At 47.1% G+C, this 23,890-nt stretch overlaps 2 protein-coding genes across 3 annotated transcripts in view; one reads left to right on the top strand and one right to left on the bottom strand.

Moving 5' to 3' along the window:
- Nucleotides 1-1,612: 1,612 nt before the first annotated feature.
- On the bottom strand, nucleotides 1,613-23,252 carry MBLAC2 (metallo-beta-lactamase domain containing 2). The gene is made up of 2 exons (XM_068247816.1): nucleotides 22,733-23,252; nucleotides 1,613-4,349 (listed from the first exon to the last, which is right to left on the bottom strand). Exons 1-2 carry the CDS (start codon nucleotides 23,181-23,183, stop codon nucleotides 3,967-3,969), a joined length of 834 nt encoding a protein of 277 aa, XP_068103917.1. The 5' UTR covers nucleotides 23,184-23,252; the 3' UTR covers nucleotides 1,613-3,966.
- Nucleotides 22,784-23,890, top strand: part of POLR3G (RNA polymerase III subunit G) — a 46,169-nt gene continuing 45,062 nt past the window's right edge. For both annotated transcript variants that reach the window (XM_068247833.1, XM_068247826.1), the window contains exon 1: nucleotides 22,784-23,015. The gene's annotated coding sequence lies outside the window, so the exon portion shown is untranslated. The remainder of the gene's footprint in view (nucleotides 23,016-23,890) is intronic.

The following is a 23,890-nucleotide window of genomic DNA, read 5'->3' as shown; positions in this document are numbered from 1 at the left end:
TCCCCATCAGACAGAAATCTTTGCAAGATGCTGCACACACAGATGCTGTAGACATTCAAAAGATCAGTATCTGCAAAGGATCTGTTCCTGCAAAAGATCCGTTCCTGCAAAATGCATTCATAGTCTATGAGATCTGCAGATCCTCATACACACCTTGTTTAAGAGACATTAATCTGCAGATCAGATCCACCAGGATGGATTTTCAGATCTGCAGATGATTGCCTGATCTGCAGATGAATGTCAGTTAAACAAGGTGTGTATGAGGATCTGCAGATATCATAGACTATGAATGCGTTTTGCAGGAACGGATCTTTGGCAGGAACAGATCTTTTGCAGATACTGATCTTTTGCGTCTGTACAGCATCTGTGTGTGCAGCATCTTGCAAAGATTTTTTTCTGATGGGGAGTTCAGCTCCAAAGAATAGACTGTGAAGGTATGGCTCTCATACTACATGAAGGGTGGTAAGATTGGTCTGTGATCTTTCATTTTCCAAAGACTATGGTCTGATGTGTGTATGCGGCCTTAGTCAGGCTGCATGAAAATACAGGCCCTTACTATGAAACATACCAATCTTCACAGTATAGTGCTGGGGACACCATGGCACATCCATCCTCTACAGGGGAAGCTTAAGTAAAACAACAAGAACGTGTGTGTGTGTGTGTGTGTGTGTGTGTGTGTGTGTGTGTGTGTGTGTGTGTGTGTGTGTGTGTGTGTGTGTGTGTGTGTGTGTGTGTGTGTGTGTGTGTGTGTGTGTGTGTGTGTGTGTGTGTGTGTGTGTGTGTGTGTGTGTGTGTGTGTGTGTGTGTGTGTGTGTGTGTGTGTGTGTGTGTGTGTGTGTGTGTGTGTGTGTGTGTGTGTGTGTGTGTGTGTGTGTGTGTGTGTGTAACTGACACCCGCCTCCCCCACCGCAGCCCACTTTAAAAGTAAAATGCTAATACTGCATTTAAAGTGAAAAGCCATTTATCCATACATGTTTTTAGCCTAATAATAAATTAACATTTCATTCAGTGTTTCTACTTAGCAAATTCTGAACATAATACCAGCATTACATTCAATACAGTCTGTGCATTTAGTCCTCCCCTTCCATATGAATAGGACAGTAGAGATTCAGTGCATATACTACTATAGGCTCACAATGAGTGACTACCGATTCCTGCTTGAATACAAATTTAAAGAGAACCCGAGGTGTGTTTAAAGAATGTTATCTGCATGCAGAGGCTGGATCTGCCTATACAGCCCAGCCTCTGTTGCTATCCCAAACCCCACTAAGGTCCCCCTGCACTCTCTCATAAATCACAGCCATGCTGTGAGGCTGTGTTTACATCTGTAGTGTCAGTCTCAGCTGCTCCCCCGCCTCCTGCATAGCTCCGGTCCCTGCCCCCATCCCTTCCCTCCAATCAGCAGGGAGGGAAGGGATGCAGGCGGGGACTGGAGTTCTGCAGGAGGCGGGGAGAGCAGCAGACTGACACTATAGAGATAAACACAGCCAGCTCTGACAAGCTGTTTGTCAGCAGCGTGGCTGTGATTTATGAGGGATTGCAGAGTGCAGGGGGACCTTAGGGGGGTTTGGGATAGCAACAGAGGATGGGCTGTATAGGCAGATCCAGCCTCTATATGCAGATAATATTCTTCAAACCCATCTCGGGTTCTCTTTAATGCAAAATGTATACAGCCTAGAATTAGGCCCATCACATGCACTTCCTGCTGATTCTGATTGGATCAATTCAATAATGGATACATAATACATCTGCATGCAAGCTGGAATTATTAGCACCTCATTAGCCATCTCTGCACACAATTAAAACAATAATCAGTGAGCATAGCCCAGCATACCGTATATCTATGATGGATACAAGCAGATGCGCTGCCACCATCCATGGCACAAACGTCTTGTTTAGAGCAGGTGAGAAATGTCCCAAGGGTTTATTTTAATAAAGCGGCTTTTTCTAAAATGGACCATTATTATTATGCCCCTTTTACACTTGCAAGTGTGCGTTGCATTACCACGTTTTACAGCAAAGTAATGCAAGTAAATAGAGCCTAGCACACTTACCGCATTGCGCTTTAAGTTTCTGAATCACCGCAAAGCCTGCAACATCAATGAGCGATGCAGGAATTTCATCAATGGGAGCAAGGTGCGGCCCAGGGGGAATCCCAGTGTACACACACACACACACACACACACACACCATGCAATACGTCTTCTTCCATTTATTCCAGGTGGATGCTTAGTTGCCTTATGCTGGGAATACACGGTTTGTTTTTGAGCCATTTAGTTGGCTCGATAGATAATTTCCAACATGTCTGATCTCCCGCTCGATCGTTTCGCTGCTTGATTTGTGATAGAAGTGCAATGTTCTCCCCAGGCTCTTTTAGCCGGGTGCTGCACCCGGCTAATTTTGGTGAGCACCCGGCTGTCATCGGCTCGCCTCCTTATCCTCCTCCTATGCTGTAAGCACAGTTGCAGCTGCCCTGCATTTCCCCCGTGCACCTTCTCATGCCACCCGGCTGTGAACATTTTGGGGGAGAACACTGAAGTGAATGGAAGAAGATAAGAACAACGAGCGGAAGATAAGAATCGACTGCAGAATTGAGCGGCAAAAACGAGCCGTGTATGCCCAGCATCACAGCCAATTTCTGCTTATAGCAGTTCCAACCCTTCTCCAATCTCTTTTCTGGAGACACTGAACAGATAATAAACTCAGTTGATTAAGAATTACTTCAGATAACAGGGTGAAGGTTACATTACTGAGAGAATATTCCCTGGACTTTCCAAAACTGCTGTGTAAAGTGCTCAGATCACAAGCAAAATAGCAGCACCCCAGTAGGTAAGAAAGAAGCAGCAGAAATTACCTATAGGAGATAAAAGGTTAGCGAAAACATATTTAGCATGTCCGTTACCTCAAGGTGCAGATAGTAGTAAGTTTGACTACTAATTCAGGATACAGGGTAGGTCACATTTTTGAAGTAAGCAATAATGCTAGGTTTAACAGGTGCAACAATTACTATAGTGCCAGTTCCTCTTAAAGTACACCTGAACGGAGAGGGACATGGAGGCTGCCATAATTAAATTCCTTTTAAACAACACCAGGTACTTGGCTGTCCTGGTGATCCTCTTCCTCTGATATTTTTAGCCATAGACCCTGAACAAGTTTGACTGGATTAGTCACATGCTTGTTTAAAGTGTGTGATCCAGACACCACAGCAGCCAAAGAGAACAGCAGGACTGCCAGGCAACTGGTGTTTAACGTATACTCGAGGCAACATGATGAGATAAACATGTATGTAAAGTGCAAAACAAATAACCACGCTGTTTTACTTCTTGTATTTTGCTGCCTGAAAGAGTTGATTTCGAAGCATAAAGGTGACAGCTTCTGTCTTGTTGGTACCTTGACTGGAATATAGTAAACTTCACTGATAAGCAGGTTACAGCCTTAAACGTTTGCCTGGCAGAGTACAACTGAGAGCAGGAGGGAGATAGTAAAAGGTCAATAGTTCATGTATTTTAATTTAGGGCCCCTAATAGGCTGTCACTAAGCAGAGACAACAAAACTTTCAATCTACTTTGTAAATGTTTAAATATAAAGTAAAACAATGGGATTTCTCCCTCCAAAAGTCATTTTAGGAATAGAAGGGTAAATATAATTGCTTCTCTCATCAGTTTCTTTTTTGACTTTGGGTTCACTTTAAAATGAAATAAATATGGCCGCCTCCACATCACTCTTGGTTCATGTGTGCTTTAAAGACAACCCAACTGTTTTCTGATGAGCCGGCTTCACTGCATGTTCACGTTTCTGTCACTGGTGACTTGTATAGGCTTTTCACTTGTATCCTTCATTGCAGTGTGAATACAAGAACCGGATGAGGGAACCTACATGATGAATAGAAGGTTATCTAGTTTGGTTTCAGATGTTTGCATAGAAATCCTTGACTTTCATTTGTTATTGGCACTGTAATCTAGTTTACTATGTTCTCCTGGAATTAGTCACACGAAGTGCTAATCCCGCCACAGACTTCATTGCACACGTGGAAAGTTTATGGCACACCCCAGCATTGGCTATGTAGTTGGACGCTAAACGGTGCAGTCTTTCTGCACCAAATGTATTGAAGTGCCCCGGCAGCACTTTCTCCACCGCGCCCCTGTCCACCAGACCCTTGAGGCGTTCACAGGACAAGACATACTCCGAGATGTTACTGTAAGGGAGCCAGTCGATCATAGCACCATCGTAGGCTACATCTCCACTGAAAAGTAGCTTCCGATCTCGGTCATGTAAGCAGATACTTCCACGGGAGTGTCCTGGCATATGCATGACTGTCAGCTGTCTGTCACCAAGGCTGATGATGTCACCTACCAAAGATAAAAACTGTCATCATAGGCAATATACACACATAGCATGAAGAGAGGAGCTACACACTGTGCGCTGTAATAGCTACTAAAGCTATCTAGACAACAATTTCAAAGTTTAAAAATCATGTCTTATGTAACAAAAAACAAATAAAATTGCCATTTTCAAGAGAAAATATCTGGTGAAGCTTCTCTACAAATCAGCTATAGTCAATGATTTCTGTTCCGTCTGGGAGCCCAACCCAGTTAATGCTTGTTAAAGGAAAACTGAAGTGAAAGGGATATGGAGGCTACCATATTTACTGCCTTTTGAGCAATTCCGGTTACCTGGCTATCCTGCATATCCTCTGCCCCTAATACTTTTAGCAACAGACCCTGAACAAGCATGCAGCAGATCAGGTGTTTCTGACATTGTCAGGTCTGACAAGATTGGCTGCATGCTTGTTTCTGGTGTTATTCAGACACAACTGCAGCAAATAGGTCAGCAGAGCTGCCAGGCAACTGGTATGGTTCAAAAGGAAAGAAATATGACAGCCTCCATATCTCTCTCACTACAGTTGTGCTTTAAGGGAAATATAATGTGGCCGGATACTTAAATGGGGCTTCTTCAGGACGTCTCGGGTAGTTGCTGGCTACTGTGCATGCGTGGCCTATGTCCTCTCATGTTCTGCGCATGCACAGTAGCAATTTTTGCTGCTTGCAGAACGCTCCCGGCCATGGGAGCATAATGGAGGCACACAGCACGGAGTTGCACATGCAGCGTCCGGAGGGGGACAACGGAGTAACGGAACAACATGGTGGCACAGGAGGACTTCAGAGGGCTGTAAGAAGCCCCAGGTAAGTAACTTGCCACATATTTTGCTTAAAGTGAACCTGAAGCCTAAGTAAAATAAAAATTGCAGATACTTACCTTATGGTGGTGGGGGGGGGGGGGGGGGGTCTCTGGGTCCAATAGAGCCTTTCTGTTCCTCTCAGTCCCCTCGTTCCAGTGCTGTCTCCCTGCTTCAAATCTCCCACCACGGGAGGCTTCAGAAGTCTTCAAGAGCCTGAGTGCTCCGGAGGACAGGCGGCTCTGTACTGATCCATCTGTCAGAGACTGCTAAGGGGGGATGCAGCACTAGAACAAGAGGAACGTGAGGAATAGGAAGGCTCTATAGGAGCCAGAGCCTTTCTCCGCCTTGGGTAAATATCTGTTTGTTTTTATTATTTAGGGTTCAAATTCACTTTAAGATTTCTTTTAAGGAATTAGAAGCCAAGAATCTGACCCAAATTTTAGAGGGGTGTTTAAGGTGGTACTGTAGATTGGACAAAAGCTTCTCCTCAACTATTTTGGAAAAAGAAAACCCTGTTAGAAATTACCGGTAGCGGTATTTCAACGAATCCTCCAGGATGGCTAAAACATGAGAGGAAGCCTGCTCCACCCCGAAGGAAACACCCCCACAATTATTCAATTAGGCAGACCATATAGGTCCTCCTCTGCCATAGCCCCTCAGTAAATGTAGAGTACAACCTAGGAGGACCCCATAAAGTAAACAATATTACAATATGCATGTATAATAATTAATTTCATATCTCCCAGGATAGGGAGGGAACTAAGGTAGCCATCCTGGAGGATTCGTTCAAATACCGCTACTGGTAAGTTCTAACAGGGTTTTAACAACTCATCCTCCAGGATGGCTAAAACATGAGAGACCAACGAGAAGTTTAATAAAGTTACCTTAGGGAGGGATGATGTTTTGTAGAACTTTTCTCCCAAAAGATAAGTCTTGAGCTGATAGTAGATCGACTCTATAATGCTTCACAAAAGTCTGATGACTAGACCAGGTCGCTGCCTTACAGATCTGTTCTAAAGAAGCCCCTGATCTTTCAGCCCAGGAGGTAGCTAGGGATCTGGTAGAATGTGCATTCACAGCCTGGGGAATAGGCTGCCCTGTGTTGGCATAGGCTAAGGTGATAACCTCTCTAATCCACCTCGCTATGGTACTTTTTGAAACTTGTAACCCTTTCCTTGACCCTGCGAAGGCTACAAACAAGTGATTAGATCTTCTGAAGGGCTTTGAAGCTTCTAGATAGGACAGCAGAATTTTCCTAACAACCAATTTGTTAAATTTTCCCTCTTTTTCATTGGAAGGGGGATCACAAAAGGACGGAATAATAATATCTTGTGATCTGTGGAAGGCCGAAGAAACTTTAGGGAGGTACGTAGGATCTGTTCTAAAGACTATCCTATCAGGAAAAACCGTCATGTATGGGTCTTTTATCGAGAGGGCCTGAATGTCCCCAACCCTACGTGCCGACGTTATGGCGACTAAAAAAGCCGCCTTTAGAGTTAGCCATTTTATTGAAATTGAGTTGAGGGGCTCAAAGGGAGACTCAGTTAAATAATTCAAAACCAAACTTAAGTCCCAGGGAGGGAATAATTTTGACGGGATTGGTCTTGATCTGGATACTGCTTTTAAAAAAATCAATAACTGCCTGTTCCTTGGCTAATTTGAAATTAAGAAAAAAGGATAGAGCCGCAACCTGGACTCTTAGGGCTTGTTTCCACTGTTGCGACGCGATTTCGGCCGCATTCCGACGCTTGTAAAAACGCATGCGGATGCGTTTCCACATGCGTTTTTACCCGCGATTTCGCCTGCGATTTCGCATGGCAGGGTGCCATGCGAAATTAACCATGACACTGCCAGGGCTAAATAAAATTGAAAAAGGTGCGAAATCGCACACGAAATCGCAGGTAAAAACGCATGTAACAAACGCATGCGTTTTTACTATTAAATACATTAGCGGCGATTCGCACGGATTCCCGACGCAGGCGAAATCGTTGGCTCTTTTGTGCGTTTTTTTCACGCTGAAAAAAACGCACCTCAACAACGCTACAGTGGAAACAGGCCCATCCACTTGTATTACATGTGCGGATCTGCATGCGTTGGACGCATGCAGATTCGCGATAGTGGAAACGAGCCCTTAATGTGCTAGTGGCTAGTCCTAGTTCAACACCATCTTGTAAAAATTCCAAGATACTTGGTATTGTAGACTCTTTTATGCTTTTTCTTTTCTTCCAAGCAGCAAATACCCTCCAAACTTTACAGTAAATCTTACGTGTTGTCAACTTACGGCAGTTGACTAACGTAGAGATAACCCTTTTGGAGAATCCTCTTAACTTCAGAGATTCCCCTTCAAGAGCCAGGCCGCTAGGGCAAATTTCTGAGGGTTCGGGTGCAAAATCTCGGCTTGAGATAAAAAGGTCCCCCCTGGGGGGTAGAAACAAAGGTCCTTGCATAGAGAGTTGAAGTATTTTCGAATACCATGCCCTCCTCAGCCAGTGGGGGGCCACAAAAATTACTAGAGCTGACTCCCGCTCCATTTTCCACAGGGCTTTCGCTATCAAGTTGAAGGGGGGAAATGCATATAGAAGGTCCTTTGGCCATGGCACCGCTAGAGCATCCAGGTGTGCAAGGTTGGATGAGGGATGAAGTGAAAAGAACGTTTTCACTTTTGCATTCTGTGGGGACGCGAACAGATCCACTGTTGGCTGCCCCCACTGAGCTACTAAGAGGTCGAATACCTGTTTGTTGAGAGACCATTCTGCTTCCGTGCACGGCTCTCTGCTTAATCGGTCTGCTAAAATATTTAGAGAGCCCTTGATATGCACTGCCGAGATCGTCTGTAGATTTCTGCTATCTGCAAAATCTCTAGCGCTAAATCTCGTAGAATCTTTGATCTCGTCCCTCCTTGCTTTTGAATGTAAGATACGGTTACCATATTGTCTGATAATACTGTTACATGGCAATTTTGTATGGTCGGGAGAAATCTGAGCAGTGCCAATTTTACTGCCAGGAGTTCCCTGAAATTGGAAGACTTGGCTTGAATCTCTGGAGTCCATTGTCCTTGAGCTTGGATATGTTCTAGATGGGCTCCCCAACCATCTAGACTGGCGTCCGTATATATCCTCTTCTGAACTGGCGGATTCCATAATCGACCCTGATTGAGGTTTGTGACCTCCTCCCACCAAAGGAGTGATGAGATCACACAGGGTGGAAGCGAATAGGACAGATCCAGACTCTCCTTGGATCTGTCCCATACTGTTAGGAACCATTCCTGAAGAATACGGGAGTGAAATTGTGCCCAGACTATCCCCGGTATCGTCGAAGCCATCAAACCCAACAAAGCAAGAGTCTCCCTCAGGGATACTCTTGGCTTGGTTCGGAAGTCTTGTATCTTGCGAATTAGACTGAATTGCTTGTCTTCCGGCAACAGAAAAATTTCGTTTATTGAATCCACCCAAAAACCGAGAAACTTCACTTTCTGGGTTGGGATCAACATTGACTTGTCGTAATTCACAAGCCATCCCAGCTGGGAAAGATAATGGATTGTTAGATCTATATGGCTTAAAAGAGTCTGTGTCGAGTCTGCTATCATTAACAGATCGTCCAAATATGGAATTATTTGGATTTTCTGCAGATGTAAAAACGATGTTATTTCTGCCATAATCTTCGTAAATATGCGAGGAGCCGAAGAGATCCCAAAGGGAAGGGCTCGGTACTGGTAGTGGTGGATTGTATCCCCCACTCTTATCGCAAATCTCAGGTAGCGTTGATATGCCGGGTGTATCGGTACATGTAGATACGCATCCTGGATATCTAGAGTCGCCATAAAAGCTTCTCTTGGGATCAGATTCCTTATTGAAAAGATGTTCTCCATTCGGAACTTCTTTTCCTGAATGAACGGGTTTAATTGTTTGAGATTTAAAATCATTCTGTACTTGCCGGAAGGTTTGCGTATCATGAAAACTCTGGAGTAAAACCCCCTTCTGTATTGGGTAGCCGGAACCCGGGTAATCACATTCTGATGCAGGAGTGTACTTATTGAGTCTAGCAGAGCCAATGCCTTTTCCTTGTCCTTGGATAGCCCCGTAAGGACAAAGTTTTGGGGAGGACGGGAGGAGAATTCGATTTTGTAACCGGTTTTCAGCAGGTCCAAAATAAACTTGTTTGTGGTAATATTTGTCCACATATGGCTGAATAATAGCAGTCTCCCCCCAACCTGTCCCCCGTCACTTATTTTCTCTTGGATTTGAGGTGGTTGGTTTGTTAAAGAGAAAAGGAGTTTTTGATTTTGAGGAGTTATATGTCCATTTCTTTTTCTGGGGCTGCGATTTCGTTTCCCTCTGGTTAAACTGTCCTTTGTTGCGAAAGTTTTTACGAAAAAGCTGTTTCTTTCTTTTGTCTGGAAACTTTTTGCCTTTCCCAGAGGATCTCTCTAGGATTTCTTCCAATCCTTTGCCAAATAAGAGATCTCCCTCAAATTTCATTGCACATAGTTTTTGTTTAGAGACTATGTCACCTTCCCAAGTATTTAGCCATAAGGCCCGTCTAGCCGTATTAATTAACGCTAGAGCTCTGGCTGCCGATTTTAGGGATTCAGTAGCCGCATCCGCTAAGAACGCCACTGATCGAGCAATCACCGGAAAAGATTCTAGGATAGTAGCATGAGGTGTACCATCCACTAAATGTTTATTAAGCCCTGCTAGCCACTTATTTAGGTTGCGGGATAGACAAATAGCTGAAATTGCCGGCTTAAAAGAGAAGGAAATAGATTCCCATGCCCTCTTTAATAAGTTTTCAGCTTTTTTGTCCATAGGGTTTTTCAGGACCCCTGCGTCCTCAAAAGATAGATCAGTATTCTTAGAATACTGCGATAAAGCAGCATCCAGTCTGGGACATTTCTCCCATAAGGCGATATCTTCCTCATTAAAAGGAAATCTGCGCTTAAAAGACCTGGGAATATATAACCTTTTTTCCGGGTCTTCCCACTGCGATAATATAATCTTTTGAATGGCTGGATGGACTGGAAAAGTCCTACCCTCTGAACTCTCCAAGCCAGAATAAATATCATCTCTTGCAGTTGAGGAGGCCACTGGCTCAGCCAGTTGCTCCGCGTCATAAACTGCTTTTAGTAATTCTGAAGTTTCCTCAGCGTTAAAAAGGTATTTGGATAACTTCTTAGGAACGTCCTCAGGGTCAGAATCAGGCCCACTCCTCTCCTCCCCCTCCTCTAAGGAGTCAGCGGAAGAAGAAACCGCAAAATCCTGAGGGTTGGGGACCAATGGGCTCCCCTCAAAATTAGCCGGGATGGCTAGGGGGGGAGCTGGAGAGGGCGAGCGCTGAACACCCGATGGAACTGGTAGAGTCGGCACTAAGGGTGGGGTTAGTTGCGGTACAGCCCACTGAGCCGGAGAAGACATGACTGATCTAAATGTCTTAAATGTAGAGGAAAATTCCTTGCGCATGGATTCCATAAAGTTCATCATAACTACCGAAGGGTCTGGAGGTTTAGGGGTAGTTGAAGACTTTAAACATTTCTCACACTGTGATCTAGTCCAAGATTTGGGCAATTTTATATTACAATTTTTGCAGCGCCTGGACTTGTCAACAGACTTCTGAGGTTGGCCAGGGTCCTCAGGTAAAGAAGTCTGTAAAAACACAATGGAGAACAATATGCCCATAAGCCCTGTGATAGCTAAATATTACATGCAGTTTACACAGGAATTTATAGGGAAAAAAAACTTTTCCCAGCGACCTCCATAGAAAAAAACAGCAGTTTTTCCTGTGGACAGACTTTCTGGCAATGCCACACCATAGTCTGTCCACTCTTACCTGTCCTGCCGGCTGTGTGGGAGCCTCCGGAGGTCCGCTGGGCTCAGAGGGTAAGGCGTCTGACTGCTCCATGCCTTCCTCTGCAAGCACTGACCAGCGTGCAATGGCGCCGGGAACACTGAATAACTTCCGCCTTATACGGAAATCGCCGTGCGTCATCACGCTGCCTCCTCCCCGCGCGTACAGTCAAAGTCTCGCGAGATCTCGCGCGTTCGCCTTAGGAGACTCACTCTGCCCGCAGACACGGCCAGCATCAGACCTCCATCCGTGCCGCCGCCACCCATGGATGCATGAGCTCTCTCTGCTTTCACCACAAGTGAGAAAAGCTCGACACGCAGTTCTGTCCGCTGGAGGGGGAAGGAGGCCTAAAAAAGAAAAACGTAGGAGACAGGTACTATACTGCCTCATAGGGTGTCCTTCAGGTGTAGGAAACACACTAAAAACTGAGGGGCTATGGCAGAGGAGGACCTATATGGTCTGCCTAATTGAATAATTGTGGGGGTGTTTCCTTCGGGGTGGAGCAGGCTTCCTCTCATGTTTTAGCCATCCTGGAGGATGAGTTGTTAAAAAAAATATTAATTTTATGTGAGTACTAAAATTGACAGCGCCGGACCGCTGTTATACCCGAAAAAAGGGGCCACAATAATAATAATAATAATGCAAGTTCACATCTACATGTGGCATATTTCAAGACACCAAAAAGGCCAATACCCCCGGGATTGTGAATTACAAACATTTGTTAGTACAATATTGGTATTAAAAATGGTTCTGTAGGAAGAGGTCCGATTTTTTTGCAGCTTGCAGCCAGTCCCAACCTGTATAACTGATTCTGCAGTGAAACAGATTGGCTTATACAGTCAGGTGAGTCTCATGAAGCCACGCCCAGCCACTTAGTCACACACACTTTAAAGGGTGGGGCTTCATGGGGCATGGCCAATCACCTAAAGCTACATACACACTGAAAGATCGATCGTATAAAACGACCGATGAACAATCGTTCCATGATCTATCTTTCAAGATATTCATGCAAAGTGAACGACGGGATGCGTTTATGTTCATAGCTTTGTACACAATACCGACTATGAACAATCTGCCAATTAGCAAGCCTTTTCTCTAGTAGACGATTTATAGTCAGCATGGTTGGATGGTGAAGATGCTGAGGCCACACTCCTCACCGGTCATGCGCAAAAATGTCTAACGTGCTAATCTCCACTGACCCAGAGATGAAACTAAATTTATCCCCTCAAAGCCTCTGACTGCGAAGTAACCATCTGCTAGCTAACTCATCAACAGTTGCTGGTGTTTATAGGCAGCTTATTTCGCTGCCTGGGTCAGTGGAAATGTGCATGTAAGGAGAATGGAATCAGACTGCACAAGTACCTGTGTCCGTTTTCTGCATACAAACAAGCACTGCAGAAACATTGGCAAGGGTAAATAGGATGTAGTTTTACCTGTAGGGCTAAGTTTACGAGATTGATTTTCAGCGATTTTCCTAATCACCAGCTTTTTGAAATACGCTCGTTAATGTAATCAAACAAACTAATTCAATGTGGAGTAATTCATAAAGAGGAAAAAAAAAAAAAAAGGGAACTAAGCACTGTTAGAGATTACGATTCTGTAGAAAGTATACAAAAGCCCTGTGAAAACAAAAAAACAAAAAACAAAACAAAACAAAAATCACATAACCTCCTGAGCGGTATGCCCGACACAGTGTCTCGTATGCCGCTCAGGAGGTATTACATGCCTCAGAGAGTCCCCAGGATATATCTATCATGTTTAGCGGCTGCAGTAGTTGATAGCTAGCAATAGGCTAGCTAATTTAGGTGTCCCCCGCCCCAATCCATCCGCTATATACATTACCGCAGCCTCCCTGCACAGCTCCCTGTAAGGTCCACGGGGAGATCGTACTGCGCATGATATCTTGATGTCATCAGCATCATGACGTTGTGTGCGGTATAATCCTCCCCATAAACAATACCGGGGGGGGATTTCAGGGGGTGAGGGACACCTAAACTAGCTAGCCTATTGCTAGCTATCAACTACTGCAGCCGCTAAACTTAATAGATTTATCCTAGGGACGCATGTTCCAATACTTTGGGGGGGGGGGGGGGGGAGAGGGCACCTGTACCTATAGCCTGGGGGTCAACACCTGTACCTACCTAGCCTGGGGGACACCTGTACCTACCTAGCCAATACTGGGGGACACCCGTACCTACCTAGCCTATACTGGGGGACACCCGTACCTACCTAGCCTATACTGGGGGACACCCGTACCTACCTAGCCTATACTGGGGGACACCCGTACCTACCTAGCCAATACTGGGGGACACCCGTACCTACCTAGCCAATACTGGGGGACACCCGTACCTACCTAGCCTATACTGGGGGACACCTGTACCTACCCTATACTGGGGGGACACTTGTACCTACCTAGCCTATACTGAGGGACACCCGTACCTACCTAGCCTATACTGGGGGACACCTGTACCTACCCTATACTGGGGGGACACCTGTACCTACCTAGCCAATACTGGGGGACACCCGTACCTACCTAGCCTATACTGGGAGACACCTGTACCTACCCTATATTGGGGGGACACCTGTACCTACCTAGCCTATACTGGGGGACACCCGTACCTACCCTATACTGGGGGACACCTGTACCTGCCTAGCCTATACGGAGGGTACCTAGGAATGGCTACCTACCTACAATATTCTGCGGGGGATCCTGAAGACAGATGGGCACCCTGACACAGGACAGGTAATGTACAAATGCACAAGGGGGTACATTTATACACCGGGGGGTGTCAGTTGTGAGGTAACAGACGCGACCGATTCCCGAGCAATTTCATGTTGAAATCGATCGGTAATTGGCCTGTGGTGTATGGGCAGCTGACAGTTCATTCTCTAATCAGATTCGATCAGAGAGAGATTTGTCTCTAGGTCGAATCTGCCCATCAAAATGTATACTAGACCCTTGCTTGACACATTTTGGCTAGTTGCAGGAAAAATGGTTATGAATATTGGATCACTTTTTGCACAGAAATCCAGCAGAAACAGAATGCCAGGGAGGGTAAAACACTTTTTGGTGTAAAACAGCCTTTAGTGGGCAGTATGTCATGTGTGATACAGGTTTACTTTAAAAAGACTCAGGCCTCGTTTCCACTAGTGTGGTGCGATATCTTTGCGGAAAACGCATAAACAAATTTGCATGCAAATTCGTATGAGTTTTCATGTATTTTTATAAGTATGCGATTTTAACCCTGTCAGTGCCTATGTGCTTTTACATTGATTTTACACAAAAACGTATGCGAATTTGCATGGAAAATTCGCATAGCGAAAACGCAATGCGAATTCATATTAACCACCCTGGCGTTCTATTAAGATCGCCAGGGTGGCTGCGGGAGGGATTTTTTTTAATTAAAAAAAAAAAAAAAAACTATTCCATGCAGCCAACTGAAAGTTGGCTGCATGAAAGCCCACTAGAGGGCGCTCCGGACGCGTCATTCTGATCGCCTCCGGCGATCAGAATTAACAAGGAAGACCGCAATGAGCGGCCTTCCTTGTTTTGCTTACCTCGTCACCATGGCGACGAGCGGAGTGACGTCATGGACGTCAGCCGCCTCCGATCCAGCCCTTAGCGCTGGCCGGAACTGTTTGTTCCGGCTACGCTGGGCTCGGGTGGCTGGGGGGGACCCTCTTTCGCCACTGCATGCGGCGGATCGCCGCGCTACGGCGGCGATCAGGTAGCACACGTGGCTAGCAAAGTGCCGGCTGCGTGTGCTGCTTTTTATTTCATGAAAATCGGCCCAGCAGGGCCTGAGCGGCAGCCTCCGGCGGTGATGGACACCGCCCGGCTGGTTAAACACATCACATGCGAATTGCAAGCGGTGTGTGCGGTCTGCAAATTCTGATGGTTCTGCAGTGCAGATTTTTCCTGCAAAGCAAAACACTCAGTTTTCCTGACAAGTGGAAACAGGCCCATTTACTTGCATTGGTTATGCGAAACTGCATGCGAATTCGCACTAGTGGAAACAGGCCCTTAGTATTTAAAAGCAGTCAGATACTTTTCCTATAGAGCCTTCCTGTTCCTATCCTAAATGCTGCTGCTGGGGGCTTCAGAAGTCTTTGGGAGCCCTAGATGGGTGGTGCTCTCTTGCGCAAGTGCAGTACGGAGCCACCCGTCTTTGGAAGCACGCTGTACCAGGGGCCTGTTCAGGCTTGGTGGAAAAAGCCAAGCTTACCAACAGTCTTTCGAGGGACACAGCCTTGGAGTTGCATTGTGGAAGAGGACGGAGAAGCTTCTGGATTCCTCCTTTGGGGCACTTTTTTTCCCCTTACAGGTACACTTTTTTTTTATTATTGTTCTATATTGACAAAGGGCTGGTGCACACCGAGCGGCTTTTTCAGCGTTTCTGCAGCCGCTTGCGGCTGCGGATCCGCTTGGTCAATGTATCTCAATGGGGTGGTTCACACCAGAGCAGGAGGCGTTTTGCAGAAATGAAAAATGCCGGGGTGAGGCATGTTTTTGGATTGCGGGTGCGTTTCTGCCTCAATGTTAAGTATAGGAAAAACGCAAACCGCTCTGAAAAACGCCTGTTCAGAGCGGTTTTGTTACAGAAGCTGTTCAGTAACAGCTTTACTGAAACAATATATGAAATCTACTATACTGAAATCCGCTGCAGCAATCCGCAAAACGCTAGCAAAACACCATAGAAAAATAACAAAAAGCGTTTCAAAATCTGCTAGCATTTTGCGGATCTGCTAGCGGTTTTTGGTGTGCACCAGGCCTAAAAATATAAATGAGAATATCACAGCTTTGCTGCTGAGAAAGCTTCACTGCAGAATCAGGATTTCAGAACATGCTGTACAATGAAGTGGTTCCTGATGAAACCGCTTCAGACTTCCCTGTATAGGTTTCCTGGAAAGCCTGTGATCAGCTCTCCTGTTTGTGAGCAATTACAGGGCAGTGATGTAATTGGCACAACCAGTCTCAGAACATCATCCCATACATAATGCATGATCATCTATTTCATGATTATTTCAGTGTGAACAAACATCTAAAAGCCATTATGCAAGACGTAAACCGCAGAGCCTAGATCTACAACACAACACATTAGTGTCATGTGCCTGCTATTCACTCTGCTGCTCTCGCAACACGCTGCTAAAAGGGGTGACCACCTCAATTTCTATTATGGGGAATCGATTCAAGGAGGTAGATGTTTCCGTTATGCACTTAAAGAAAAAAAAACTAATGTCAGCTTCTGTATCATTTTGTTCATTTCTGAGTAATGCCACTGGAAAGACGTTCACAAAAAAAGGCTCATCTTACATATAAATGCATAATTAATTTCAGGTCTACACAGGTATTTTTCTTGCACGAGTTCCAAAACGATAGCAACAGGTCTGAAGAGTGCCGCATTGGAGAAAACCTATGGTGAAGGTACATGTGTATGCGTGTTAAAATCTTGACAGTTGCTTCATTAGCGGGATTCATCTGGATAATCTAGGTGCTTCCCACATCCTATTCTAGGCCTCAGTTACTGCCCAGGATGCTCTTCTTGCGGCTGCACTCCCGTTCATGTACAAGCTTATCCATGCCAGGTATGCACGAGTAAGGTCTGCACAAGCATAGTAGAATAAAGTGCTCCTGCACGGACAGCAAACATCGATACTGGGCATGTGCGAGTAAGGTCGGCACAGGCCTGACGAGTCACTTCATGACAAAACTGTTGGGTGGATCCCGGATATGGCCTAGCATGTGTACATTGGAGTAAGCTAACACAGCACAGCGTGGTGAAGGGTTGTGCACGCGGCTGCATTACCCACAGAACGTCAGGGAAGAATTTGGCAAAGGCAGTCGATGCCACTGAGACAGGCGGAACCTGTAAAAAAAATAAAATCTGTACCTGCTTTTAAAAGAGAAACAAATGCGGATTTATGAAATCTTAATAGGACACAGAGGCATGTCCTGTGCACAATGACATGCCTCGGTGTCTTTCTGCACCGCCCCCGAAATATAACACCAGGCAAGCAACAATCTGCTGGTCTCCAGCCTGCGATTTACCTGCCCTTGTCAATCAACTTCTCCTCCACAGCGTATTTCCCCCTCGCCTCTGCTACCTTCCTCCAATCGGAAGATAAGCAGAGACCCAGGAAGTACTTCCTGGGTCAGCTTCCGATCGGAGGAAGCTAGCAGTTGCAGGGAGCCATGCTATGGATGAGAAGATGATTAACAAGCACAGGTAAATAGCAGGCTTGTGACAAGCAGATTTGTCCCAATATAGCTGGCTGTTACCGCCACGCATTCAATCGACCACGACAGTCCGAAATTGGTTGCATTGTCGATCGGGCACCAATTTTAATCCGATTTGATAATTATCGGATGGCCAATCAGCCGCCAAGTCAAGAGATATGTGTACAACTTTCCTGGATTAGGATTTCCTATCTAATACCTACTGTATTAGCATGCATTGGGAAATCTTCTGGCCTACATCTATGGAGATAAATGGCGCTACTGAGCCAAGTTGAACTGCATGTTCATTTGCTGGTCTAACATTAAAACAATCAAAAATGCTGCCGACTCTGCAATTGAGTGGCTCAACTTCAAGCTGCAAATATTTGCCATAAAAATTGTATCAACTTGGATTCATTCGCTTCTTGCTGTCCCTCGTTACAAGGCTGTATGAGGTTGTGCTAAGCACAGGGGAGTATTGACGCTTAGCTGACGTTCTGAATCTGAAGGCTAGCAGCAACCTCTCCAGCCTCTGCCTCCTCCCAAGGCTGCCCACTGAGAATGCCATCTGGCACCAATAGCGAGGCCAGGCAATTGTCAGGTGGGAAGAAGCTGGAAGTCAAATATACTGTCAGGCCCAGTGCACACCGAAAACCTCTAGCAGATCCACAAAACGCTAGAGGTTTTTGAGGCAGATTTCATGCCTAGAGGTTTTTGTAGCGTTTTTGTGTAGCAGATTACAAATATTGTTACAGTAAAAACTGTTACTGAACAGCTTCTGTAACAAAAACGCCAGGAAAACCACTGTGATCTAGCGTTTTTCAGAGCGGTTTTCCACTTTCCTATTCTTTAACATTGAGGCAGGAATGCCTCAGAAATCCCCAAAAAATGCTGCAGCCCGGGAGTTTGTGTTTGTGGAAAAATCGAGCCGCTCTGGTGTGCACCATCCTATTCACTTTCATTAGCCAAGCGGTTTTCCTCTGAAAGCATTTTAACCACTTGAGGACCTAGCCTTTACCTCCCCTTAAAGGGATACTGTAGGGTGGTCGGGGGAAAATGAGCTGAACTTACCCGGGGCTTCTAATGGTCCCCCGCAGACATCCTGTGTTGGCGCAGCCACTCCCCAATGCTCCGGCCCCGCCTCCGGTTCACTTCTGGAATTTCTGACTTTAAAGTTTGAAAACCACTGCGCCTGTGTTGCCGTGTCCTCGCTTCCCCTAATGTCACCAGGAGCGCACGGCGCAGACACAGACCATACTGGGCCTGCGCTGTGCGCTCTTGGTGACATCAGCGGGATCGAGGACACGGCAACACAGGCGCAGTGGTTTTCTGACTTTAAAGTCAGAAATTCCAGAAGTGAACCGGAGGCAGGGCCGGAGCATCGGTGAGCGGCTGAGCGGGCACAGGATGTCTGCGGGGGACCATTAGAAGCCCCGGGTAAGTTCAGCTCATTTTCCCCCGACCCCCCTACAGTATCCCTTTAAGGAGCAGTGCTGCTTTTTCAGATCTGTGCTGGGTGGGCTCTACAGCCCAGCCCCCAGCACAGATCAAATGACAGGCAGAGCGACCAGACCGCCCCCCTTTTTTCCCCACTTGGGGGATGATGTGCTGGGGGGGGGTCTGATCGCTCCTGCATGCTGTGGGTGGCGGGGGGGGGGGGGGGCACCTCAAAGCCCCCTCCACTGCAGGATTCCCCCTCTCCTCCCTCCCTTCCCCGGAGATCCGAGGCTGCACAGGAACGGATCTGTCCTGTGCAGCCTCTAACAGGCTCCCTGCTGTCATGTGACAGCGATCCCCGGCCGCTGATCTACTACAACGTTGCTACTGTAGCAGCGTTGTAAAAATGTAAACAAAGCGGATTATTTCCGCTTGTGTTTACATTTAGCCTGCGAGACGCGATCGGCGGCCCGTAGGCTAATCACGGAGCCGCCTACCGTGAAATGACAGGAAACAGCCGCTCGCGCGAGCGGCTGTTTCCTGGTTAATTAGCCTGCAGCCGGCGACGCAGAACTGCGTCGCTGGTCCTGCAGCTGCCACTTTGCCGACGCGCGGTATGAGTGCACGGTCGGCAAGTGGTTAAAAACGCTTCAGAACTGCTCCGGTGTGCACCAGCCCTTAGATCATCACTCACCTGTGGGTGCAAACAGTGCTCAGCTTATCACAACAGCCAAGGCTACTACGATGTAAAGCCTGAATAGTGTGCAGCCTTTTGGCCCATTCACACAGTATACAATGGGTTAAGTGTCCCAGTGCCAAGATACAGGACCATAGAAAGCAATATCCAAGTTCCCACAAATGTGTTGCAGTAATGCACAGGTGCAGAGATTTCGCAAAATGCTAGCAGATTTTTAAACCCTTTTTTTTTATTTTTATGAGGCGTTTTGCTAGCGTTTTGCGGATTGCTGCTGCGGTTTTCAGTATAGTAGATTTCATATATTGTTACAGTAAAGCTGTTACTGAACAGCTTCTGTAACTAAACCGCCTGGCAAACCGCTCTGAAGTGCCGTTTTTCAGAGCGGTTTGCGTTTTTCCTATACTTAACATTGAGGCAGAAACGCATCCACAATCCAAAAAAATGCCTCACCCAGGCATTTTTCGTTTCTGCAAAACGCCTCCCGCTCTGGTGTGCACCACCCCATTGAGATACATTGACCAAGCAGATCCGCAGCCGCAAGCGGATCTGAAAACGCCCAAAAAGCCGCTCGGTGTGCACCAGCCCTAACTGAACGTTCCCATTTTCCCTTGCGATTCCTGGCAGATTCAATAGATCTGTTGCAATTAAACTCTCCCAAAATGTTTGGTCAATCGATTTTATCCATAGATTAAAATTATCGATCAGACAGGATGGAAGATTCACAAGTGTAGGCGAGAAGAAGCAATGGCCCACAGCAATGCACTAGGAATCGAACAGTGCAACACTACAGTTCAATCAATTCTCAACAAATTTCCTGCTGGAACCTACTGAAAAGGGATACACAGTGTGTGATAGTAACCAATTCCTCTCTACATAGATTTATTTCCAAGAGGCATTGCCCATTGTGCCACATTGGGTAGCAATCTACAAGTGCAAGGCCACCCTAAACTGTCCCATGGGACATGGAAGGGACACTTAGTACCCAGTGGCTTCCTGTTTCTAAATTAAAGCGGATCCGAGATGAAAACACAGCAAATCTAGCTGCAAACAGCTTTAACCTCCATGGCGGTAACACCGATTGCCGCCGCCCCGCGCTCGATCGCCGCTATCCGTCGCGCGCCCCCCCCCCCCCCCCCCAGACCCCGTGCGCTGCCTGGCCAATCAGTGCCAGGCAGCGCCGAGGGTTGGCCCGGGACTCCCAATGACGTCCCGACGTCGGTGACGTCATCCCGCCCCATCGCCATGGCGACGGGGGAAGCCCTCCAGGAAATCCCGTTCTTTGAACGGAATTTCCTGATCGGAGATCGCCGAAGGCGATCGAAGTGGGCGGGGGGGATCAGCGGCTATCATGTAGCGAGCCATGGGCTCGCTACATGATATAATTAAAAAAAAAAAAAAAAAAAAAAAAAAAACTGCTGCGCTCCCTCCTGGCGGATTTTTTCATACCGCCAGGAGGGTTAATAGAATATGATTATTTCTTACTGTGATGCAACGACAGCAGCCATGTTGTTTGTAAACATTACACAGAGGCAGGCTTATCTGCATCTTGAGCAAAAACCTAATCCCCCCTCCTCCCTCTCCTCTGCCTCTGAAATCTCGGGCTGCTAATACCTCCCCCCTCCTCCTGCCCAGACTGAACTCCCATGAGCCCTTGCTACTGTCTGAAAGTGCCTTGGCTCTTTGAAAACCTGTGGGCGTGGCTTGTTTAGTTTATAGGGAATTAGAGTATTAAAACAAAAAAAGTATTTGGCTTGAGGAATGCCCTATAAACAATAGGAAAGGAACACAATTATGCAATGTGTAAAAGTTCATCTAGGATCCACTTTAAAGTAACCCTAAATTTAGAGAGAAAAAAAAAATGTAGAATGAAGCCCGTGGTGGACTAGATTACCTTTTTCTGAATGTCTCAATGCTGCTTGTTGTCCTTAGGGTTCCACATGTTACCTGTCCTCTCTCCTACCAAGCCTACCAGAAATTCCTCCGCAGTGAAAGAAGGCATTAGTTGATTGAGTGCTTGCTCTTGATGCGCCTCGCATTTTACAGCTGCACTTGCAGTCACATGGCACTGGCGAAGACCCCCCGAAAAAACAAGCAGTCCCAAGACAATCAGGAAAGTAATCTAGCCAACCACTGGCTTAATTCATATTTTTTCCCATTCAGGGGTATTTTATCTATTTTTTTATGTCGATTCAGGTACACCTTAAAGGACTCAAGATGCGACTTATTTTTTACTCATCTGGGGCTTCTTCCAGCCTCTAGCAGCAATCTCAGCCCCTCACCGCCGCTCTGGTCCTCGTCGTCCCACAAATCGCCCATAAGGATCACGACCCGAGGGCAGGGTCGGCGCCTCTGCACCTGCCCATGCGTCCACGTCATCTGACGCGTACTGCGCAGTAGTGCACGCCAGATGACCTGGATGCACAGGCACTCATGCCCACACAAAAGAGCCAACCTCACCAGCGTATTGCAATCATTATGGATGGCCTGCGGGGTACAGAGGAGGACCGGGGATGTGGTGAGGGACTGAGACAGCTGCTAGGGGATGGAAGAAGCCCCAGGTGAGTAAAAGTTAATTCTAAGGGCCCGTTTCCACTAGTGCGGTGCGGAATCGCCGCATATCACCGCTGACAAAATCGCATGCGGATGCGATTCTGCATGCGTTTTTTGCCGCGATTTCGCATGCGATTTCGCATAGGCAGGGTATATGCGATTTTAACCATGTCACTGCCTGTGTCAATTTACATTACTTTTAATGCGAAATCGCGGGAAAAAACGCATGCAAAAAACGCATGCGATTTCCCTATTAAATACATTGCCTGCGATTCGCCTGCATTCCACACGCAGGCGAATTCTGCAGGGTCTACCGTGCAGAAAAATCCTGCACATAAAAACGCAAATGAAAACTGACAAGTGGAAACAGTCCCATCCACTTGTATTGCTTATGCGAATCTGCATACGTTGTCTGTAGTTGCCTCCCGTGTCCTTTAAAGGCAGGGAACACACTACATGTGTTTGTTTGTAAAGGCTATTTAAGTCAATAGCCTTGCACAGGAAACGCGTGCGCTGCATCCATTTGTGCATGTTTGCGTTCACTTTTAATTTCGCATTTTCTAAACGCACAGTTCCACGTTGCATAGCAGCACATGCCATGCAAGGCAGAAACGCACGCGGAAAAGCGCACGCAGCAAACACAAAACCCGACAGAAACCTGGGAAACGCAGGGGAAAACGGCCTTGCAAGTGTGTTCCCTGCCTTAATATACATCTGCGTGGCCTGATCTTTGTATTGCCCACAGCAGAGGATCCCTGGCATTTCTGGCAAAACACAGAGTACATGCATGAAGGGTACAGGAGGGAGTTACCATCGTCCAGGATGTGGCTGGGAGTCACTGGCTGCACGTGGAACTGTCCAGCACACCAGCCCGGGCTCGGAGCTCTCACCACCTCGCTATTAGACAGCCAGGTCACCGTCTCGTAGTTGTCCCCGCGGATCAGCGCCTCCGCCTCGGCCCGGTGCACGGCCACCTGCTGAAAGTCGTGCAAGCCGCCGGCGTGATCGAAGTGGACGTGTGTGGCCACAGCCATGAGCGGTCTGCGGCCCGATCCCCCGTCCTTGCCGTGCGGCAGCAGCCCGGAGGCGCACAGGTAGTCCGGCAGGCTGCGTAGCCCCAGCCCGGTGTCGATGACGAGGTCCTGGTGGGAGCCCTGCACCAGCCAGATGTTAGCCCTGTTCCCGGACTCATAGAAGCGCTCCTGGATCCAGAACACGCCGTCCCCCAGCGCCTTGTGCGCGTACCACTCCAGCGCAGCCATCGCTAGCCGTGCCCGGACAGGACACCGCCTGGCAGCACCCCGGACAGCTATCACTGAGTGCTGCTCAATACACAGCCTCTCCGCCTATGGGAGAAGAGAATCCGGGGGCGTCACCGGCCAGCCAGCCAATGGCCGCCAGGAGATACTGGGGGAAGCCTCTCGCTTCTCCTGCCCCGCCCTTTTGTTTTGGGTGTATTACAGAGCTTGAGCACGCGTGCAGTGTTTATATATCATTACCCAATGGCATGTCTCTGTATAGTGCGCTATGGAAGCGTGGTTGGCGCCGGAGAGGACAGGGGTGTGGTGGGTCTCCAGTAGCAGTGCTAGCCTACCATCCCTAGATACATGTATTCTAGTAGGACCTGTTTTCGCTGAAGGGAAAAACGCTGCATTTAAAGGGGTTCTGTGGAGTCTATTTAAAAACAAAACACTGACACCTGCAGGCCCGAATTTACATCAAAGGAGCCTATAGGCACAGATGTCCTGGCACCAGGGGCGTTTCTAGGGTCCTTGGAGATCAGTGGCACCTGTGGGCACCAGGCGGGGAGGTGGCAAAAAATGGGCGTGGCCATGCAGTGAGTGGGCGTGGCCATGGGTGGGGCCAAATGTACATGAACTTAGCAGCGGTGTAAGCTACGGATAACGGGCCTGCCCATCGAAATATTGGACGGAGCCCCTTGTCCTTTATTTCGATCATTTACAATCAG

The sequence above is a fragment of the Hyperolius riggenbachi genome, chromosome 1, assembly GCF_040937935.1.
Source record: "Hyperolius riggenbachi isolate aHypRig1 chromosome 1, aHypRig1.pri, whole genome shotgun sequence".
Taxonomy (NCBI): domain Eukaryota; kingdom Metazoa; phylum Chordata; class Amphibia; order Anura; family Hyperoliidae; genus Hyperolius; species Hyperolius riggenbachi.
This window is presented reverse-complemented; position numbering and strand designations above follow the sequence as displayed.